At 46.7% G+C, this 23,594-nt stretch overlaps 1 protein-coding gene across 2 annotated transcripts in view; it reads left to right on the top strand.

Moving 5' to 3' along the window:
* The first annotated feature begins 3,219 nt into the window (after positions 1-3,219).
* Positions 3,220-23,594, top strand: part of angpt1 (angiopoietin 1) — a 131,167-nt gene continuing 110,792 nt past the window's right edge. The window contains exon 1 of one of the 2 annotated variants that reach the window (XM_078397627.1): positions 3,220-3,246. Coding sequence is in view for 1 of the 2 variants with exons in the window: in XM_078397626.1 (XP_078253752.1) it covers positions 9,219-9,518 (300 nt within the window). In the remaining variant the exon portion in view is untranslated. Of the gene's footprint in view, positions 3,247-8,816; positions 9,519-23,594 lie in introns of those variants that run through there. The other variant, XM_078397626.1, reaches the window with a different exon arrangement.

The raw sequence follows: 23,594 nt of genomic DNA, 5'->3' as shown, positions 1-23,594 counted from the left end.
TCATTAGTGTTACATCTCTGCAGAACCTTCCCTGTGCATAGGAAGGCCCAAAGCTCCCTATAACCATAAGACCATAAGATATAGGAGCAGAATTAGGCCATTCAGCCTACTAAGTCTACTACGTCATTCAATCATGGCTGATCTATTTTTCCCTCTCAACCCAATTCTCCTGCCTTCTTCCCATACCTTTGAAGCCCTTCCTAATGAAGAGCAACCATTCTGCTGTACAAGTTGCAAAGAGCATGTGAAAGGATTTTAGCGTTTACTCAAATTACTGCCTGACTTTCTTCCACCCCTTTGCATCTGCAGCAGAAAGAGAAACACGTTTTTTCTTGCTGGCATTTTTTGGTGATTGCAAAGATATTGCCCTGATTTTAAAAAAACAAAAATGGGCCCCATTGTACAGCAGCTGCGCAGCGCCAGAGACCTGGGTTCAATCCTGACTTTGGGTGCTGTCTGTGTGGAGTTTGCACATTCTCCAGTGGTGAGCGCCTGGATTGCACTGCCTGAGATAAGGGTGGGAGCAGAGTCACTGACAGCATTTAAAAATTGTCTGCATGAATACTTGAATTGCCAATGCATATGGCCAAGATCCTGAGCGATGGAGTTAATATGGGCAACGTGCCAATGCACTGGGCAACATAGATGACTTGGGGCGAATGGTTTGTTTTCATACTGTATGGTCCTCTGACTCTGTGATAGGTTTCCACATTGTCACTGGACCTGACTGATAGATTTTGTTCTCCTCCATTGCTGAAAGCAGTGACAGAAAGAATAAAATAAGGAACAGGAGGAATCCCTGGATTGAAAGGAGATTTAAGGAATCCCCTGCTCGTGTCTTCTGCATGGGATTTATTTATGAAGTGGCAGCATTTATTTCCCACCTTTAATATCCAGAGTTCAGAGCAGACTTTCTCTGCCATTTCAGAGGTCAGTTAAGAGTCAACTATCTTTGCGGCTTGTGGTTTGGAGTTGAATAAAGGCCAGATTAGGAATAACAGACTTTTCTCTGGAAACGAATCATGAGAAACGTTGATAACCTTTACAATAATTTTGTTTATTTCAATTTTATTTGCTATCATTTCCAGATTATTCAATAAAATGAATATAAATTTTCCAGCTGTTGTGTGGAGATTTGAATTTGTGTCTCCAGATCATAGTTCCAGTCCTTTGATTGTTGGTCCAGAAACCCCATGCCCAAAGACAGCTGCCTGTAGAGTCTGTTTTAGCACGCTGAAAGTTGAGTGTTAAATCAAGACAATGTCAGCCCTCTGTGGCCATCGTTACAGTAAACATACCACATTGCTGTTGAATGCAGAGCAGATCTCTGTCACGAGTGCACTCTCTTGGCCAACAACAGCAAAAGTCTAACACCAACTACCCAGACTCTCATCTCATTCCAGTTTATGCACAAATTGGTTGTGGCATTTCCAACAATTCTGTATGGAGTTTGCACGTTCTCCCTGTTGGTTTTTTTCCGGGTGGTCCGGTTTCCTCACACACTCCAAAGACGTGCAGGTTTGTAGATAAATTGGTTTTGGTGAATTGTAAATTGGCCCTAGTGTGTCAGATAGTGATAGTGTATGGCATGATCACTGATTGGTGCAGAGTCGCTGGGCTGAAAGGCTGTTTCCGTGCTGTATCTCTAAATTCTAAAGTCTAATTTGACCATGCTTCAAATATACTTTCTTGGTTATAAATGCATTGAGCATCCTGAGATGGTGAAATGCACCGTGTAAGTGCAAGCTTTTCCTTTCTGCCATGATCAGCCACGATGATATTGAATGGCAGGACAGGCATGAGGACAGTTCTTTGCTCTGTCCAAGGAGGCTTCTGCAACGGCTCAAAATGAGGTGATAATTCACATGTCCGGTGAGAGGTGAGTGTGGGATGGGAGCCAGAATTACAGACCATCCCCCTTCTCCACCATGAAGTCCGCAAAAGCTAGAAACAAAAACAAAACTGGGAAGGAAGTCCATTCGCTCCTCAGGCAGGTGGCACCATAATCCCCTTATCAGAATTTATCTGTAACATTGGAATAACAAGGCATTAACCCTGACACTGCTGATGTGGGGAATGTACAAGCCACACACAGGTTCGGGCTTGGCCGCTGCTGATCTGTGGTGTTTTGTCTTTACGCAGTGATATTGTAAGAGTAGATTACAGATTCTTTGCAGGAGTCAATTAAGAGCAGTTCTGGTCTTGGAACTGCTTTTTTTTTTACCAGGCAAATGCTGACCTTGTGTCAGAAGAAGTGAGGGCATAATCAGGCTGGCCTGCTGAGTGCCAAGGATTCAGCTTTGCAGCCTGTCCCACATTTACTCAACAGGTTCTTGTTTCTGAAACCTTCATTTCAATTAGTGTGTTTGGCCTGGGCAATTGACCCCACTGTAAGTGATTACAGGAGGCTGCTGGCGATCGCAATGGGGTACACAAACAGTGCTGTCATGTTGGCCAACTTGACACCATTCTGAGTGGGATTTTTTTTCCAATTCTGCAGGCTTGGACACAATAATCTAGGCTGACACTCCAAAGTCCGAAGAAGGATCCCAACCCAAAACGTCACGTATCCTTTTCCTCCAGATGCTGCCTGACCCGCTGAGTTACTCCAGCAATTTGTATCTATCTTTGGTATTAACCAGTATCTGCAGTTCTTTGTTTCTTCTCCCAACGTACTACTGGGGGTAGGGGGGGATTGCTGCATAATTAAAGCCTCTGACTTTTGAATGAGAGGATAAATTAAGTCACTGTCTGCCTTGAAAGGTAAACGGGTCTGTGCCACTGTTGGGCAAAGAGCAGGGAGTCTGTACCACGTCTCCAGGCCATTCCCTCAATTGATTTCACGAAACATACATCATCTGGTTACGCCAAAAGCAAAATGACGTAGATGCTGGCTATCTGAAAGTTAAAAAAAGCAGAGAATAAAGTCAGCACAGTCTTGAGGCAGGCACCTCCATTATCTCCTTCATAGAATCTTTCAGAAAGGAAAGAAATAAATTCTGCTGAAAGGCCATTGACCTGAAACATGCACGGTTTCTCTCATCACAGATGCTATCTGACCTGCTGAGAATTTCCAGAAGGACAGCGCAGTGGTGCAGCGGTAGAGTTGCTGCCTTACAGCGCCAGAGACCTGGGTTCCATCCTGACTACGGGTGCTGTCTGTACGGAGTTTGCACGTTGCCCCCATGACCTGCGTGGATTTACTCTGGGATCTCCGTTTTTCTCCTACACTCCAAAGAAGTACAGGTTTGAGATTAATTGGCTTCTGTAAGCTGTTCCTAGTGTGTAGGATAGAACTAGTTGTGTGGGTGATCGCTAGTCGGCATGGTCTCGGTGGGCCAAAGGGCCTGTTTCCACACTGTGTCTCTAAACTAAATTCACTTTTCCCTGGTGTTTCCGGGAATTTGCTGTGTACAAATCGGCTGCTGTGCTTCGCATATTTCAACATTCAATGTGCTTCTTTTTTTTTTGTGGGGGTCCAGTGAACTCTGGGCTGTGTTGTGGCTGTGATAGGTAAAATAGAAATGCAGATTTGATTTGTCCTCAGGACTACTATCAACATGATACAGTGGGAAGGAGGGGAGGGGGGGGCGCAGGGCTGTAGTAGGACGGGGTGAGGATCATAGATTATAGATGGCTATTGAGTCTAGGCTCCCATCTACCATGATCTGTGAGAGTCAGCTGATCCTTCTAAAAGGCAAGATACTGGCTACCTGATAGCTCTTTATCCATCAACTCCATCTGACTGCGTTAGTCAAGCCGACAAATAAACATTTGGGACATGGCACAATGTGGAATTGTAAAGGATAATGCTCTGGAACATAAGGGTTGGTAGAGGATGGGACATTGACAGGAGGAGTTAAGTGAGGGAGGAGACCATGAGGAGAAAAGAGGAAGGAAGGAAGGAAGGAAGGTAGGAAGGAAGGAAGAAACGGCAAGAATAGATCACTTCTATTTGAAGTAGTCCATTTCCTGCTTCCTCCTGTGATCAAATCTCTCTCTCTCTCTCTCTCTCTCTCTCTCTCTCTCTCTCTCTCTCTCTCTCTCTCTCTCTCTCTCTCCTCTCTCTCTCTCCTCCTCTCCCTCTGCTCCCCTCCCTCCTACTTCCTGCACATGCTTCCCTCTCTTGCCTCTTTCTTTCTGTGTGCTCTCTCTCTCCCTCTCCCTTCTCCTCGCCCACACTCTTTTCCTCTCAACAATTAATCAATTGCCTAAATGAGTTAAATTAATATGGCTGTAAAGTCTTGCAATCAGTGTGGTGATACAGCACAGGGTGATGCTATTTGGCCAAACATGTTTGCCAAAGCATTGATAGAGCTCTGACCAGCGCCATTTCATGGTCTTTCCCCGCAGCTTTGCATATTTTACGCGAAGGAAACATTTTTTTGCAATCGTTCAGTGTGGCTTTTCTGCCGCAGAAGTTGAATTGTTTGGATCAAATGAAAGGCTTGAGGAGAAGAGTGTTTATTGGGATGGACTTGATTCCAACATGTCAACGGGTGTGCAGACACACCAGGGCATGCAAGGATGTTGTCACGGCTGGTAACACTCAAAGCGGGCAGGGGTTGAGGGCAGGGCCGTCTTAACGCATGGGCCTGATGGGCACTTGCCCGGGGGCCCCACGAGCATAGGGGCCCCATGCTGATCTGTGTATGTTAAGTGACTTGCAATAAATAAATACTACTTTAAAAATGTAGGTTCAATAAGTGCTTTTTTCGCAACATTTTCGGTCCCTGTGTTTTTTTCGCAACATTTTCCATCCCTAAGTGCTTCTCACAACGATCTGTAAGTGCTTTTCGCAACAATGTAGCACCCTAAGTCCATCGCTAAGTGCTTTTCGGTAAGTGCTTTTCGCCGGCACGACAGGGGGGGGCTGGTAGGGAAAGGGGGGTGGGGGAGAGTAACGGTGGGGGCGACGGGGAGGGTGGGAGGAGGAGAGAGTGTGGGTGGGGCCCCAGTGTCGTAGGGGCTCCAGTACACTGCTTTGCCCGGGGCCCATAATGCTGTAAAAACGGCCCTGGTTGAGGGCACCCATGTAATGCCAAGGAGGAGCCCCAGCTCCGTGGGTCCAGCAAACCCCAGCCAAGAGAGCTGCCTCAGCACAGCTCGTGCCAGCACAGTTTATAGGAACCACCCACTGCTTCACTCCGGAAGGCTGCTTTTCAGAGTTCTTTCAAGCTGCTGAATTTGAGGGGAGTGGAGTGGTAGGTGATGAAATGCTATGTCTTCTAGTTCATAAGTTCATACATTCATATGATAGGAACATAATTAGGCCATTCAGCCCATCAAGTCCAATTCACCATTCAATCATGGCTGATCTATCTTACCATCTCCTGCCTTCTCCCCGTTATCCCTGACACCCATAGCAATGAAGAATCTTTCTATCTCTGCCTTAAAAGTATCCATTGACGGCCTCCACTACCCTCTCTCTAAAGAAATTCCTCCTCATCTCCTTCCTAAAGAAATGTCCTTTAATTCAGAGGCTGTGACCTCTGATCCTGGAGTCTACCACTTGTGGAAACATTCTCTCCACATCCACTCTATCCAGGTCTTTCAATATTCAGTAAGTCTCAATGTGCACCCCCCCCCCCCCCCCCCCCTCATCCTTCTAAACTCCAGCAAGTACTGGTCCAGTGTTCTGCAGAAACAGCTGAATTGACAAGTATTACACTCAGAGTCCACCCTGAGTAATGGAGAATGGGTTGTGGGATCACAGAGTAGGAGTGCAAGTGAGGAGAGGAGAAGGAGGAAGGGAAGAAGTCTCACAGCAGGAAAGTATCTCTCCCCTGGTGCTCAAAGACCACCTCCCAGAACTGATCGTACCAGGAAACTACACGGGCTGTTTGCCCGAAATGGAATGTGGCACCTTCTGTGGCCCAACTCCAAGGCAGTTTCTGAGACGTGGCAAGAACACATGCTGACAGACAAACCCACGCCACAGTTGTTATGTTACAGCAGAGCTGCCATCATAACTGCGAGAGCTATTGGTGCTGAGGGAGGGCAGGAAGCTTGTGCCTCATGAAGTCCTACCAAGCCTCCGGCAGTCCCTCACACAAGATACCTGGAGAGGTCCCCTCTCACTCCGCACCCCCATGGGCACCAATCATCAGCTGCTCCCATGCGGCTCCTGGTGTTGTCGCAGTTTGCGCTACAGTACCCAAACATTAGGCGACTGCTCCGCACTGCAATGGAGCTGCAGCATTGCCCACCCGTCGCTGCACCATTGCTGGACATGTCCTTGCGGTGCTACCCCTATGCTGGCAGGCGTGATTCTAGCACCGTGCTAAATTGGATGCACCCACTCCCTAGTCCCTGACCTGGCGTACTTGTTCCAGGGCCCAAGCATTTCCCTGGGATCTCCACCTCTCTCTTTCTGCCAGCCCCAGTGCTCCTCATCCAGACCCTTGTGCAACCTGCACTTGGGGTACCCTGAGACAGCACTTGGGCTACCCTGAACCATAGATGGACACAAAATGCTGGAGTAACTTAGCGGGGCAGGCAACATCTCTGGAGAGAAGGAATGGGTGACGTTTTGGGTCAAGATGCTTCTTCTCGACCCAAAACATCACCTATTCCTTCTCTCCAGAGATGCTGCCTGTCCCGCTGAGTAACTCCAGCATTTTGTGTCTATCTTCAGTTTAAACCAGCATCTGCAGTTCCTTCCTACACTATCCTGAACCATGGATCAAGCTGGGGCACGGACAAGATGGGCTGAAGGGCCTGTGTTCAATCTATACAGCTCTTGTTCTATGGCACAAATGTGTTGGGTCTCACCAACAACATGCTGGCCTCTGTGGCAGCCAACACTGTTTTGTGACTTTTTGTTTCTATTTTCGTTGTAAACCAGCTTGTGCAGTTCCTTCCTACCCATCTGAAAAACCCTTACTGACCTTGACTACTTGGGCAAGGTTATTGAACTTCTTGCCGCACTGAATCCATCGGTGAGAGGAGATTGTGGATTTATCTCCAGGTCGCCTGTCGGCCATCTATCCATGCATTAGGAGAGACTGGAGGGTCTCTTGGCCTACGTGGCCACAGGACATCTCTCCTCCATCGCCGGTGTAGCCTCAGTAAACCCCAGAGACACCCCACACCCCATTGTATGGCTTCCAATAGCAGCGTAAACACACTTTAACTGGTGTTGCTTGCTCTGTGACAAAATCAGCACACTCAAACACACCCCGTTGCTTTTCACAAGTCTGAAGAAGGGTTTCGACCCAAAACATCACCTATTCCTTTTCTCCAGAGATGCTGCCTGACTCGATGAGTTACTCCAGTATTTTATGTCTATCTTTGCTTTTCACAAGCTATTTCTTTACCTATTTTTGTTCTGATTCAGATGTAAATGAGACAAATTCTTCTCCTTCATGGTTGTGTGGGTCTATCTCTAAGTTACCTGATGGAATCTGCTTGGAGGTTGTATTCCAGAGGCAGTTGCCCCCTGTGTTGATACAGTTTAGTCATTTTGTGCCAAAACCTTGCCAGAGAGATTTGTAACTCCCTTGTGAACTCCCTGGATAAACACATGAGGGAGAAAGGAATGGAAGGAGGTGGTGATGGAAGATAGAAATGGGTTGGGGGGAGTGTGGTTAGGTTATGTGGAGCTGAAATCATAGCATGGAGCAGAGGGCTAAATGGTCTGTTTCCATGCTGGGATTTCATGGAGTTGTCTCTAGATTTGCTTTCGTAATTACATGCCCCCCACTCCCAGTGTAATGACACCTCCTGCATCCAAACCTCGAAAATCAAGGATAAGTTGCTTGGGGTGAGATGTTAGATCATCATGCATGACTAATGGAACACAGCTCCCTCAAGCCTCTGGTATTACTTCCACTACTTCCTTAATTAAAATAGTACGTGGGCATTGATTCTGTGTCAGATAAGCCTGTGAATCGCACATTGGAAGGATACGCAATACTGCATGTCACTAACAAGACTGAAGGAACTGAGAAACAAAGAACAGCAGATGCTGGTTTATACCAAAGATAGTGCTGGAGTAACTCAATGGTTCAGGCAGCATCTCTGGAGAAAAAGGATGGGTCGGGACCCTTCTTCAGACTTGTGTCCAAAAAGTGGGTGGTTAAAGGAGGTAGAGAATGCGAATGTATGTGTGTGAGAGAGAGAGAAACGGTGAAAGTAGGAAAGGAAAAAGAATGTGTGAGTGAGTATGTGAGTGTGAAAGAAAGAGTGTGAGGGAGAATTTATGCATTCAAGGGAAATGCATCCAAACCACTAGGTCTGGAAGTCACATGAGAGTGAGAATGAATATGAGGGAGAAATGTGCAAGAATGTGAGAGGAAGAGGGAGTGTAAAAAAATATGAAGGACTTCAGACAGAGAATGAGCGAGACACTTAGAATACATGAGAGAAGAATGCAAAAGAAATAAAGAGAACAAGAGGGTGGAGGAGAGTGGAAACATAAAAGCAGAAGTTGTCAAATCTGTCCACAATTGGCAGCAATTCAAAATGAAAGTAAAGTAGTTAAATAGTATGGAATTTACTGTAATCTCCAATTGTGCCTGCTTTTATTAAAACAGTTGGTTTCAGATCAGTTCAGAGGCACATAATTTATTATAATCGTCTCCAGTAACATCGCTGTTCACTACACCATAATATCACAAGCTCTGCCTGGCAGCTGTTGAACGGACTCTCTGAAATCCCATCCAAAACAAACTCCAGCGATTTCACTGGTGCCTTATCAGAAGGAAGGTGCTCTAAGGCAGATAAGGAGGCTGGACCACTGCACAAGCTCGAGGTCATTAAGCACTGTTTCTTTTTGGTAAAATGATCCCTGTGCAACTTGGGTATCAGACACCCTCAGCCTAGTGCCGCACACATTCCTGTCAAAGCCTCTCTCCGGGCTGAAATCTCTCTGTTCCTTAGTCAGGATCAAGAGGGAAGTGCAGTTCTGGAGCCCAGTGTGTGGGGTGAAGAAGCTTTAATCTACAACTCACTGCAGAACGGCTGAGTGCTTTCATTGAAGATCTGGTGCTGAAGTGTGCAAGATACTTTGTGGAAGAGAAACGCTGACTTCCATTTACTTGTTCTGCCCTGTTTTTAGAAGAATTTTGTTTTGAATCACCTGCACATTGTTTGGTTCGAATGTAACACTGCTCGAGACAGTGCGTTTGAGGGGGGACGAGCTGTCCAGTGTTTCTGGAGGTTCAGATCTTGCTGACTGAAGGGAAGGGTGAAGTCGGAGGAGGTGAGGGTTGCGGATGTGGCTGATGGATTGCCTCTCCGTGGCTCTGCTCTGTGCAGCCCTGGCTCACGCCGGCTGCACTGGGCAGTCGCGGGGGACAGAGGGCGGTCGCAGGCGCCTCAGTAGGGTCCAGCACGGAACGTGCAGCTACACCTTTGTGCTGCCTGAACTGGAGGGGGGCTGCCGCGGGTCGGCCGAGACCCACAGCACCAACTCCCTGCAACGGGACGCGCCACAAACAGAGCAAGAGTGGCCGTCACAGGCGCTGCAGCGACTGGAGACCAGGTCAGACAACAACACACAGTGGCTACGCAAGGTAAGAGCTCCCTTCCACCCTCTCTTCCTTCTAATTGTGTGTGTGCCTGTGTGCAGCCAACCACCTGCCCTAGTTGGGCACCATGTCACATTGAGACTGCCAACACTATCCACCACTTATGGCACCAGTGGGAGAACCAATGGGGGTGTCCATGTCCCTCTAATTACCTCTGCCCACTGTCACAAAACATTCCTGGCTGCCTCCACCCACCGTCCTCAGCCACCATCGTTGCCCTGTGTCCTAAATGCTCCCTCTCCACCTGCCCCAGCTGATGGGTTCCATTAAAAAAATTCCCACCCATTTTCAAATCCCTCCATGGACTCGCTCCTCATGCTCTCTCTATGGCCTCGCTGCACTCCTCCAATTCTAGCCCTCCAACATTGGCAGCCGTGCTTTCAGCCTTACCCAAGCTCTGGAGCTCTCTGCCCACCTCTCCATCTCCTTCAGTTGTCTGGACACCAACTCACCACTACCCCTCCCCACCTCTCCCTCATTCTTTAGCTGCCTGGACCCCGAACTCTGGAATTCCCTCCCTACCTCTCCCCACCTCTCCCTCCTTCAGCTATTTGGACCTTAGGCTCTGGAACTCATCACTACTCCTCCCCGCCTCACTCTCCTCCTTCAGCTGCCTGGACCCCTCTGGAATTCCCTTTCTCTGGAATTCCCTTTCTCTGGGATTCCCTCCCCCACCCACCCACCCACCCACCCATCTGCCAGGGACCCCAGGCCCTGGAACCCCCAACCCCCAACTCCCAACCCCCTCCCTCCAACCCCCTCACTCCTCACTCCTCATTTGTAACCTACCTTAGACCGAGTGGTCTTCCGTCCTATCTCCCTGATGCTGCTCGACCTCCTGCGTTGGACCATTCCCCGTGTTAACTGTGGGCGAGACACTCTGGGCAGGTGCGAGGCTTCCGGAAAACGGATGCTGCGGCTCAAACCTCTGAAGAAGGTTTAAATCCGACTCTGTCCCGCAGCCCAGGTGCGCTGCGGATCTCGATGTTGCCAGACTGTGATGCCCACCCCGACTGTGATGTCCCCGGGAGCCCCGGACAGTCACCGCGCCGGGAGCTTATATTCCCGGGCCAGAGTCATAATTCACACTGGAAAAGCACAGCGTGCAGTATTCACACTGTGCACGTTGTATATTCAGAGCATGTTGTATATGGGACAGTCTTCTGCGGAGAATAGAGGCGTTTCACATCTCCCATCTCCCGGACCCGACAAGAAGTGATTTGTAGCGCAGTCATGGTGCAGAATGTGCAGCGCTGACGCGGGGAGCGAGTCTATCTGGAGCGGGTTCACACAGTCAGGGCGGGCACCGACTGGACGGGCCGAATGGGTTCCATCCGTGCTGCAACTGCCCTGTGATCCTGCGCTGGCATCTACACTCCGAGCTCCGGAGGGGATGAGGGGCCCCAGTGTGTTCAGGCCGGAGAAGGAAATCTAGGCTAACGTCCCTGGCACTCTGGCCGTACCGCACCGTACCTTACCGTACCTTACCGTACCGTACCGCGCCGCGTCTCCCTGAATACCCCCCTGTTAGGCGGCAGCGCTGCTTTCCGGGGCCGCTGCGTTTGGCGGTAAGTGGGCGGTGCTCGATTGCCAGCAGGGAGGTGATTCTTGCAGCTAGCGAGACCTTCCCGAGCCAAGGGAGCGTAGACTTGTCCCAGGGGTCAGTCAGCACCCGCAGAGCGCTGCTCTCCCCAGCCCGGACACCAGCACACCTTGTAACTGGGCGGCGGAGACCCCTGTTCCAATACCCTGCCTTAGCAACTCCTCTAATCGGGCAACGGAGAACTCTCTCTCTTGTCCCAGTCCCCAGACCCCTGCACCCTTGCACCGAGGAACTCCTCTCTGCATCTTCATTCCCAGCACCGTCTGTGAGGACCCTCTCCCCTCTCCAGACCCGTCAGCTCTCCACGTAACCGGGCAGCGAACGATTATCTCCCAATACCCAGATCCATTACCCCCATCCATCTGCCCCCCCCCCATCCATCTGCCCCCCCCCCATCCATCTGCCCCCCCCCATCCATCTGCCCCCCCCCCCCATCCATCTGCCCCCCCCCCCATCCATCTGCCCCCCCCATCCATCTGCCCCCCCCATCCATCTGCCCCCCCCCCCCCCCATCCATCTGCCCCCCCCCCCCAAACCCTCGCCCCTCTCCCCTCTCCCCAAACCACTTCTCCACCCGCAGTGTGAGATCGTCCAACCTGAATTCAGGGAAGGCACGAGTGTTGATAACACTTCATTATTGTCACGTGTACCGACATACAGTGAAAACCTTTGCATGCAAATCATATACATGACTACATGAGTACTATCATACCATAGATAAATAAAAATGGCTGTGTAACAAAGAAAGGAAGCCGACTGCAGAGTGTACTGAGTGTACAGCTACAGAGAAAGTGCAGAGAAAAAAAAGTGAAAGGGTCTCAAGGAGGTTGATAGGGACTTGGCCAATACACCCTTAGCTCATGAAAGGTCCCTTCAAGGGTCTGATAACAACGTGGAAGAAGTTATCTGGTAGTATGTGTTTCAGGTTTTTATATTTTCTGCTGGAAAGGATGCACAGGTATGAGTGGTCCTTGATTATGTTGGCTGCTTTTTCAAGGCAGCGTGAAATATAGATGGAGTCAATGATTGGAGGGGAAGGGAGGATGGAGACTGGTTTGTGTGAAGTACTGGGCTGTGTCAACAACTTTCTGCAATTTTTTGTGGTCTTGGGCAGAGCAGCTGCCAAATCAAGCTGTATATGTGTCACGATGGGACACTTTCCATAGAGCATCTGGAGAAATTAATTAGAGTCATTTAAGACATACCAAACTTCCTTAATCTTATGAGGAAGAGAGGCATTGGTGTGCTTTCTTGGCTGTAGTATTATGTGGCTCGACCAGGTCGAAATGTTGGTGATATTTACACCTAGGAATTTGAACTTCTCAACCATCTCCATTTTGGCACTATGGATGTAGACCCAGCCGCCAACCTGCTTCCTGAAGTCCATAACTAGCCCTTTCATTTTGTTGAAATTGAGTGTGAGGTTGTTGTCTTGATCATATTATTAAGCTCTCTATCTCTTTCCTATATTCTGTCTGGTCATTGTTCAATATCTGGCCCACTACGGTGGTGTCATCTCCAAACTTGCAAATAGTTTTAAAGCAGAATTTGGACACAGAGTCGTAAGTGTATAGGGAGTATTGTAAGGGGCTGAAATGCACCCTTGTGGGGCACTGGTGTCAGGATTTATTGTGGAGCATTTTCTGTCACCTATCCTTACTGTTTATAATCAATGGGTCAGGAAGCCAAGGGTCTAATTGCACAGGGGGATCTTGAGTCCTAGGTCCAGGAGTTTGGAGATGAGTTTGACTGGAATCGTGATGTTGAAGGTGAAGTTACATTTAATAAATAGGAGTCTGACAAGGAACCCTTGTTTTCCGAATGTTCCAGAGATGAATGTAGGGCCAGGGAGATGGGGTTTGCCTTGGACCTGTTGCGACAATAGAAGAATTGTAGTGGATACTGTTGTTTGCGGTTGATATGAGCCATGAGCAGCCAGACTGCAGTCATTTCTTTGGCGCCAGGGTGATAGTGGTCTTGTTAATGCAAATGGAACCTCAGAGTAGAGCAGGGAAAGGCTGAAGATGTCAGTGACTACTCCTGCTAGTTGGTCTGCACAGGCTCTGAGGACAGGGTTGGTGACTTCATCCAGGTCAGTTGCTACCTGCATGTTCATTCTCAGGAAGACACATCTGATGTCTGTAATGGTGACCATGGGTACAGGTGCACCTGAGGCTGTCAGTCTGAGCGGCATTATTCCATTGCCTGCTATTCCAAATAGAATGCATTGAGGGAGGGGTGCATTGCTGCCAACGATACTGTCCAACTTCACTTTGTAGCCCGTTATGGCATGCAGGCCTTGCCACAGTGGACGGATGTCCATGTTGTTATTCTCGGACTCCACCTCATATTGTCTTCTTTAGCATGCAGTCTTCTACACACTTACTGATGATGCCTGTGACAGCAATGGCAGACTCATGTTGGTTGGCTGCTGAGTCCTTGAATATGGACCAGTCCACCGACTCAAAGTAATCTAGTAGAAGCTCATGTTTGCTCAGATTAGCACTGTTCAACTTTCTGTGCCGGATCTCACATTTAAGATCCTGCTTGTCAGTTGGTCCACAGTTCCAGCCATGTGGTCTGATTTTCCAAAGCTCAGCTGTTGGCATCTTAATTGGTTGTGCAGCAATTGTTGAGGGTGTTTGGACCTCTGGTGGGACAGGAGATGTGTTGATTGTATTTTGGTAGCACACTCTTGTGGTTGGCCTATTGAGATCCTTGGCTATTTCATTTCAAGCCTATTGGTAGCGATATAGTTGAAGCAATGCAAGCTACACATCCGTGGCATGTAGAATGCTATCAGGATAGCCAGAATGAATTTCTGCAGCAAGTAGTACGGATGGCACTTCAATGTTAGATATTCCACGTCCAGGGAGCAAAAATTTGCCAGGACCACCAAGTCCGAACACATTGCAGTGCTGATTAGGAAATACATCGTCTGCCTCTAACCTTGCCTCCGAGAGGTCCATAGAGCTCAGAGGACTATCGGAACACAGCTACCAGCCTTGGAGGGCATCTACAACACACGATGCCTCAGAAAAGCCACCAGCATCCACAAAGACTCTTCACACCCCTGCAACAGTCTGTTCAAACTTATACCATCGGGTAAACGATACAAGGCCTTCTACGCCCGCACCTCCAGACTCAGGAACAGCTTCATCCCCAGGGCCATAGCTGCTATGAACTGGTTCTGCTGAGCCGGATGGTCACATCACACAGTGAACCGGCACAGATCTACTTGCACTTTATTCTGTTTTAAAACTGTTCTAATTTGTTTCATTGGGTTGTTTAAATGAATACTGACTAGCTAATTAATTCATTGCATCGTATGGGAAGCGCATTCCCATTCTCGTTGTACCCCGGTACAATGACAATAAAGATATATTGTATTGTATTGCATACAGACTATTGGTTGAATTAGAATATTTGTTTGCCTCCAGATATGCTGATGTTATTGGAATCTGTCACAGGGACAACATGGCCAGGCACTGAGGGAAGTGGGAATTCATCAAGATGATTCAACAAGGCTTGTAGTCATGCAGGGGGAATTCTGAATCATTTTGCAGAGGTGGGTGTTCAGTTTAGGGAGACACATGGTGAAGTTCTGATCATTAGCAAAAATTAAAGTGTTGCCTTGTAATGTGGGTAGAGATGTGGCAGGGGTGCAGGAGATGTAGGTGGGAAATAAAAGGATGTATTTTATGACAGGTTGTGATACCTGTATTTTCCCAGGGAATTGTACTAGGATCTTAGTAGGAGAATAAGGCACTTGTATATCGAAACATGGACATGACCTTGTTGGTTGGAGACTGGAGAGATGGGACTGTGGACTTCCAGGAACATTGTATAATAAATGACATTTTATAAGTTGTTTGCTGCAAGTTTTCCTGATTATCAAATACCTTGAGTTCACAATTACCACTTGTTCAGCTCCCGGCACCATGCCACAGAAAGCCTTGCACGCCTAAAATTATCAGGCCAGGTTGCATGTACCAGTGTTCTACTCATCTGAGTGTAGAGACCTTCCCCAACAGATCTTTACCGGTAGATTTATATCAATTAAAATCATTTAAGTATGTGTGTATGTGTATTTCTGTAGTGCATCTGTGTGAATGTTTGTGTGTAAATGTGGTCAGGCTGTGTATGTCTATGTTCATAGAGATTTTGTACATTTTGTGTGTGTCTGTCTGTTTGCATCAGTGCATGTTTGCGTATGTTTGTTTTTGTATGTGTGTTCTGTGTTCATGGGGTCAGATTATGTCTTGTGAGTGCGCGTGAGAGAGAGAGAGCTTGTGCATGTTCTCAGAACAATTTGAACCAGTTCTCTTTAAGGACAATTGCTGCCTGGGGAATGGTTGTGCAGTTACTCCTCCAGTCCATTCCCTGTCTACTCCAGGCAGGTGTTTTCTCTCAGCATTTAGTTGTTCCCTTGGGTGCAATTGATGTATATTAGCATACAGAGGAGATGCAATGGGGTACACTCTGGCTGAGATCAGCTGCCTGCTGAAGGAGGAATAGTTGGACACAGAACATTCTACTGCATCGAGGTTACACCCAATATTAAACCCACAACCGAAGTATTTACTACTTTTGTGCTCATCTCTAAGGGGCTGTGATGCGGGGTTATTTAAATCGTATATTGTGGAGCCAGTAAAATGTTTATAGAGTATGAATAGACTAGCCCTAAGCGCTGCTAATTGTTCAATACAGATGGGACTAAGGTTTAATGGAAACATAACCAAGTGTTCAAGCTGTCCACCATTATTACTGTCCAGCGGGTTCGGGGGTAGCGAGGCATGGTACGAGTTGGCACACTCCAGAACTTGCTGCTCGATTTACTCTGTGGATAGTTAGTTTCGCACGAGTATCCTCTTGATCTCAGCCTCTCTGGTATTTTTAAGAACCTGCTGCAGCTGCATATTAAGCTCAAGGCAGAAAAGCAAGGCTCACAATTAACAGTGTGAGGAGCTGAATAACAAACAACGGTCAGCTAATGCAATGCCAACCGGTGTCTCCGGTCCAGAACTGCTGTGAATTTATTATTGTAAGAGATAAATGTCTATCTTTTTGTATTTTTAATGGAGATATAAGATACGCCAGAAGCTGAAATACAGAGCAAAAACAAACTGCTGGAGAAACACCATCTTGATGTCAAGACTGATTCAGTATTGACTCCAAAAGCCGCCATCCTTCTGCCTTCATATATGCTGCTCGATCTACCAAGTTCCTCCAGCAATAGGTTTATTGCTGTGTATTTATCATCCTCACTTCCCGTTCCTCTCTCCCAATGCAGACCTGCACTCACTAGAGAAGAGTCCCGACCCGTGGAATCGCCTGCCCATTCCCTCTGAACCGCCGAGTTACTCCAGCACTTGCATTTTTTTGTTTGTTTATCTTTCGATTCGGCCTTATTTCTTCCCCTGTTTTTCGTTCTTAGAATTAATTGGTCAAGGAGATATTTAAAGAACGAGTAGATCTCCTCTCCATTCCCCCCTCCTCCCTCTCCTTTCCATTCCTAGCGAGTTGTGGTACCCATTACACACGAGAGTTTGGGGAAAAGATGCCGCGATGTGAGATATCGCTCCAGAGCAGGGGTTGACTCTTGCAAGCGAGAGGGACAGAATCGGATTTGGATTCGGAACGGTGGGTGGTAGGTCACATTGCAAAGTTCAAAACGTTTCCCATTTATTCGCCTGATACTGACAGTGGGGGATTATGTACTGCGTGCCACAATGCACGACTGAATATACGTGTGTGTGTAACTGTGAAAAAGCCAGTGTGCAGGAGCACATGCAATGCTCTGCGAAAGTATGCGTGTCTGTAACCACATGTACAAGAGAGTTTGAGCGTGTGTAGCAAAGTGTAATGGCGTGAGTGTAGAATGCAAGCTAGAATGCACAACTGTATATGAGAGAATGTGTAACTGTGCAAGAGTGTGAACGAATATTAGCGTGTGCAACAGTGTGCGATGTGTGCAGGCGTGTGTATGAGTAAAACTTAGACACGTAGAAAATAGGAATGGCCTGCTCCACCTATTTTCTATGTTTCTAACCATGTATCTATGTATCTTGTTTAGAAATCAGTGCGTCGGTGGAGATTCCCGCGCTGGAAGTAGTATGTTCCGGTCCATTGTATATTATTAAGGACCTTGGAATGTGGGATTAATTGGCGACCTCTTTAAAAGAGCTAGCACGGGCACGACGGGCCAAATAGCCTCCTGCGCCATGGTGTTCTGTGCCTTGGAGTGAAACAGGACCCTTCATTTCCTTGTGTGTCCACCATCATGTGTTACTGGTTAGCGCGTCCAGCAGTTCTCAGACATTACACTCTGATTAGCGGATGGGATCTCTCTGCTTCCCTGATCTTTGCACTCAAGGAGTTAAGAGACCTCCCGAAGAATTACCCTTGTCCTGCAACGGGATAGCTAGAGATAACTCAATTTAGGATCGGGGATATTAAGTAAGAGAAGGCCCAATAAATAAACCACAACCTGCAACTGTGGGTGAAATTCTTCCAGTCATTAACCTTAATGCAGCTTTGAACGAGAACAAATCAGATGGAGTAGTCTCCCTTCCCCCTCCCTTCAAGCTACCAGCAAGTTAACTTGTTTTTTTTGTTTCGTTTTCCAAATCAGAAAAGTAATTGTTCTTGGATTAGCTGACAAGCACTGAGGGATTTGCGAGATATTTTTGCCACAACATGAAATAAAAAGTCGATGGCTTCTGCTATAGTTAAAAGGGTAATTACTCTGTGGCTTGACAGACGTTTCTAATTGTGTTTTGGGAGGTTACTGGGAAGAGTTACAGATTGTTAGTGTTGTTGAAATCCGTGGAGGCAGCTCAGTGCTTCCTGTGGCCATTAGGGGGCTGGGCACTCACCCTGAGGTCAGAGGGTCTAGGGTTTGTCCCGTCTCTACAGACCTGAGCGCAACGACCAGCCGGGACACCCCATGCAGCCACCTGGAAGTGCAGCATTGTCAGATGGGTTTCGTTGAGATGTTATCCCAAATTCCCGTGAAAAATCCCTTAGCACAATTTAAAGAAATTCAGGCTACATCTCTCCAGTGACCGAGGGTCAAAATTTAACTCCTAAGCAACATCACTGAAACAGATTGCTGAACCATTTACCACATTGTTCTTTGTTTGGAGCTGGCTGTGCACAAATGTCTTGTCATATTTTTCACTTTATAACAATGAATTGCTATAAATTCAGTCCGCATCAGTCCGCCTAAACCTACCTGATCTCCCGAAGATAGACACAAAAAGCTGGAGTAACTCAGCGGGACAGGCAGCATCTCTGGAGAGAAGGAATGGGTGATGTTTCGGGTTTCTTCAGAAGGGCCCGACCCGAAACATCACCCATTCCTTCTCTCCAGAGATGCTGCCTGTCCTGCTGAGTTACTCCAGCTTTTTGTGTCTGTATCTTCGATTTAAACCAGCATCTGCATTTCCTTCTTACACACTACCTGATTATTTGGTTGCTAAGCACTTTAACTCTCCCTCCCATTCCCATACTGACCTTTCTGTCCTGGGTCTTCTCCACTGTCAGAGTGAGGCCCAGCGCAAATGGAAGGAACAGCACTTCATATTTTGCTTGGACAGCTTACACCCCAGCGGTATGAATATTAGCTCTAACTTCAAGTAACCCTTGCTTTCCCTCTCGCTCCATCTCTCCCCTTTCCTAGTTCTCTGACCAGTCTGACTATTTCCCTGATTTAATTTTATCTCTGTATGCTTCGTTGTCTTCAAGAGAAAGTTAGATTTATCTCTGAGGGCTAACGGAATCAAGGGATATGGGGAGAAAGCAGGAACGCGGTACTGATTTAAGATGATCAGCAATGATCATATTGAATGGTGGTGCTGGATCGAATGGCCGATGGCCTACTCCTGCACCTATTTTCTATGTTTCTCTATTGTCACCTTCTAGCTCACAAAGATCCTTTCTACATTTTCCTTGATTTCCATTCCCTCTGATGTCTTGTTTTCACACGTTGCTCCTACCTATCTCTGTGTGTCTCTCTCCCCTGATTCTCAGTCTGAAGAAGGGTCTTGACCCAATATGTCACCCGTTCCTTCTCTCCAGAGGTGCTGCTTGTCCCGCTGAGTTACTCCAGCATTTTGTGTTTATCTTCGGTGTAAACATCTGCATCTGCAGTTCCTTCCTACACAGTGGATATTGGTTTATTATGTGTACCATGTACCGAGATACAGTGATAACGTTTGGAAGCTGAAGAGACTGCAAGTGCTGGAATGTTGAGTAAAAACAAAATGCAGGAGGAACTCAGTGGGTCAGGCAGCATTTGTGGAGGGGAATAGACAGATGATGATTTGCATCAAGACTATTCCTCAGACTCTTTATTCCTCTACTTTGTTTGTCTTCTTGAGAAAGGTATGTTTTGCTTGCTCTACAGGCAAATCCAACCATACACAAGTACAACAAGGTTGTGCAAAGATAAAGGAAACAACATGTAGAATATCGTGTTACAACTACAAATAAAATGCAGATAAAATGTCTACTTTATTGGGCTTTGGGATTCTACTGTGCATGATGCTATATTGGTAGGGCATGGTGGTGTGATTTTTGTGAAGTGTGATACTGGTACCCACAAGTCTTGTTTTCTGATTCTTATTCACAGGAAAGGAAAAGGGAGTCAGTTGCATTGGCAGCAATGCAGATAGGGTTCCCTCGATTTATTCCTAGATGAGGAGATTGTTTGCAAGGAAAGGAGTTTAGAAGAAGATGTGATCTTCTTGAAACAGATGACTCTGAGAGATTAATGAGGTGGATGCCTAAAGAATGTTTCACTTAGAGGGGCGCTCTGGAACTAGAAAAAGGGGCAAGTTGCTTAAGATGGAGATAAGTAATTTCTTCTCAAGCGATTTGTGAATCTTTGGAATTCTCTACCCAGAATTAAGGAGGCAGAATCTTTGAATCCATTCAAGGCAGAGAATGACAGAGTTTCGTGTGCAGGAGAGTCAAGGGACCGAGATGAGAAAACATTTCTTCACACAGAGAGTGGTGAGTCTGGAATTCTCTGCCACAGAAGGTAGTTGAGGCCAGTTCATTGGCTATATTTAAGAGGGAGTTAGATGTGGCCCTTTTTGCTAAAGGGATCAGGGGGTATGGAGCGAAGGCAGGTTCAGGCTACTGAGCTGGATGATCAGCCATGATCATATTGAATGGCGGTGCAGGCTCGAAGGGCCGAATGGCCTACTCCTGCACCTATTTTCTATGTTTCTAAGCGAGGAGAGACAGGGCAAGTGAAACCGAGACTCTCAGATGAGCCATTGTCTCAATGCATAACAGCTCACGCACAAGGGATAGAATTGCCCACTCCGTCTCTTAGATAGACACAAAAAGATGGAGTAATTCAACAGGTCAGACAGCATCTCTGGACCTGCCGAGTTACGGGTGGGTCCATCTTTGGTTTAAACCAGCATCTGCAATCCATTTCATACACACTCCGTCTCTTATGTAGGCACAAAAAGCTGCAGATGCTGGAAACGTGATCATAAAACAAAGTGACTCAACGAGTCTGGCAGAATTTGTGTTGGGAAATGACAGAAGATGTTTTGAGTTAGAACTCTTCAGATCTGGATGACTGATGGGTTCCTCCAGCATGCTGTTTTTTGCCTATCTCTTATATTCTCAGAAGAATTATAAATTCCCCATAAGCTGTTCTTACGTGAACATAGAAAACATCACACATTCTGATGGGTTCCTAAACAGTTCCCATGTGTCCATGAATAGAAGAAATGTTTGTAGAGCACTCAAGGAAATTGAGAGTCCTAAACTACATAAAAGTGTGTGGGACTGAAACTGCAAATACATTGACTCATTGAAATTCTTGTGCGACAGAAATGGCAGGGATCAGACAAATGTCTCGTGTCCCAATTAACTCACCATATTTTGAGTCCAGTAACAAATGTTATTCAAATCCTGTCACAATCATTAAATATAATTGATTAAAATCATGAAACCTTGGTCGCAGTGAACAATCAGTGAGAATCTTGGCTTTGGAAAAGTCAGAGTTGAGTCGTTAATATTGAACAGCTAGCCAAGGGGAAGCTACTTATCAATCTCTGGAGAGCGAGTGATCTGTGTCACAGTGTCCGCAGGATTGTCATAGACTCTGTTAATATTAGTGGGGTAAAATATATATTTAATCTTTCAAGTTGTCACCCTGTACTGAAATAAAATACTAACAGTACTTTGAAACTGGCTGGCTGACCCTGGTTCCCTCTCCCTTTGCCCTTTACCCAGGCTATTTACCCTCTCTTATCTGGTTCCATCTGTCCATTATCCCCTCCACATCTAGATCCCCATCACCTTCCAGCCTCCATCTTCCCCCTCTCATCCCCTCAAGTGGCTCCATCAGCCCATTTTTCTTCCTTTTCTGTTTCTTCCTATTACCCATCTGCCTGACTCAAAACACCCTCCACTCCTTTCCCAACTTGGTTCCCTATGCCCATTATCCCTCTCAATTGGTTCCACCTACCACCTACCAGCCCCTGCCTCACCATTTTATTTCACCTCTTCCTCTCCCCTCTTCATGCAATCTACTTTCCCTCTCCATTCCCAGTCCTGCTTCAGGGACTCAAGCTGAAACTTTGCTGCCTGACCCACTGTGGTCCTCCAGCAATTTTCAGCAATTGGTTTTTTTTTTGCTCCAAACTATAGCATCTCCAGTCTCTTGTGTCTTCATGGGAGATTTAAAACAAGGGTTCATCTGCCCTCTCAGATTCGATTTTAATTTTAGAAAAGCAGGAGTGTCCAGGACGATATTTCTCCCAAATCAGCATCACTGAAACATAGCTAAATTGGCCATTATTGTATTATCTCTTGAGAGATCTTGCTGTGTGTAAAATGGGTGCTGTGTTTGCGATATTACAATGGTGATGACAAGCTTCATTTACCGAGCAGACATTTGAACAATCTGAGTTCATGACAGTTGTTATAAAAACACAAAATCGTTCTTGCCAAATGCATAATGATGCGCCTGGCAGCTATGAAACGACTGGGAGATGTGTCCAGTGGGCTGAAGCTCAAAACATCCATTGACAAAATAAATAGGTTTCCAAAGCGGGAATACATAGAACATATTGCATAGCATGCAATTGCAGCAAAGCCTGCTTGGGCTGTGCTTTCTGGTGGACTCTTGGTAATCAAATAGGAATACCAAACTTACTATAAACTTCAAATTTCCATTTGAAATCAGTTTCCAGCCTTTACACCATCCTGGTTATTCAATCTGCTGATAGAATCAAGCAAAGTCTATATGGCCTCGCACCATGACATTTCATAATTAGCATTACAGAGGCCTGACATTGCCGAGGCCTGACATTGCCCAGGCCTCACTTCATTGTTCCTGCCTAAATCGCTGGAGAGTTGTGGTACCTCAGGTGGCCGCATGTTTTGCATCAGACCATGTTATTATTGGACAATGAGTGAATGGTTTCCTATACTGCCCATAGGATTGGCCAGCCATCACAATCCAGTGCGGCCTCCATTGTCTGGGTGGGTGATTAATTGTCAGACTGGTTGTTATACTCCGAATAATCAGTCCGCCTATTTCAGGGCATGTGGAATTACTCACTCCATGGCGTTCAGAGTTCTCTTGTTGAAATTGTTGTGGCAAAGAGTTTTTGCATGGGTCAGACATGTGCCTTGTGTCCCATCTGACAGCTGTGATTTCCAGAGTCCTGGTTGAAACTGGCCATTAGATTATCATTTACTATAAGCTGACATGAAAATATTATTGTTAGGCATATTAATAGTAGTAAAAGCAAGGCACATAGATGAGACAGATCAGTCATCTGCTAATTGAAGGGTGGGCAAGTTTCAAGGGACAGAAAGGCATCCTAGCCTTATTTTTCTATACAGTCCTATCCAGCCCTGCACACCTGAGCATTTGCAGAAGGAAAGATGTTTACATCACTATGTGCCTCTGAGCCAATAAGTTACAACATTGACAAATGGGACAAATGGCAGGCAATTTGTTCCCACACACTGCCAGTGAAGTGAATGACCTGTTTTAGTGTAGACAGGATCTGCAGATAGTTTACATTGAAGATAGACACAAAGTGCTGGAGTAACTCAGCGGGTCAGGCAGCATCTCTGGAGAAAAGGGATCAGTAGTGTTTTGGAATGGAATCCTTCTTCAGACTGAAGAATATGTCTTAAGAAGGATAAGAAAATAACTGCAGATGCTGGTACAAATCGATTTATTCACAAAATGCTGGAGTAACTCAGCAGGTCAGGCAGCATCTCGGGAGAGAAGGAATGGGTGACGTTTCGGGTCGAGACCCTTCTTCCGACTGATGTCAGGGGGGCGGGACAAAGGAAGGATATAGGTGGAGACAGGAAGATAGAGGGAGATCTCAGAAGGAGGAGGGGAAGGGAGGGACAGAGGAGCTATCTAAAGTTGGAGAAGTCGACGTTCATACCACCGGGCTGCA

Source organism: Rhinoraja longicauda, chromosome 4 (assembly GCF_053455715.1).
Source record: "Rhinoraja longicauda isolate Sanriku21f chromosome 4, sRhiLon1.1, whole genome shotgun sequence".
Lineage (NCBI taxonomy): Eukaryota > Metazoa > Chordata > Chondrichthyes > Rajiformes > Arhynchobatidae > Rhinoraja > Rhinoraja longicauda.
The sequence above is the reverse complement of the archived record's forward strand: the minus strand, read 5'-3'. Positions and strand labels throughout refer to the sequence as shown.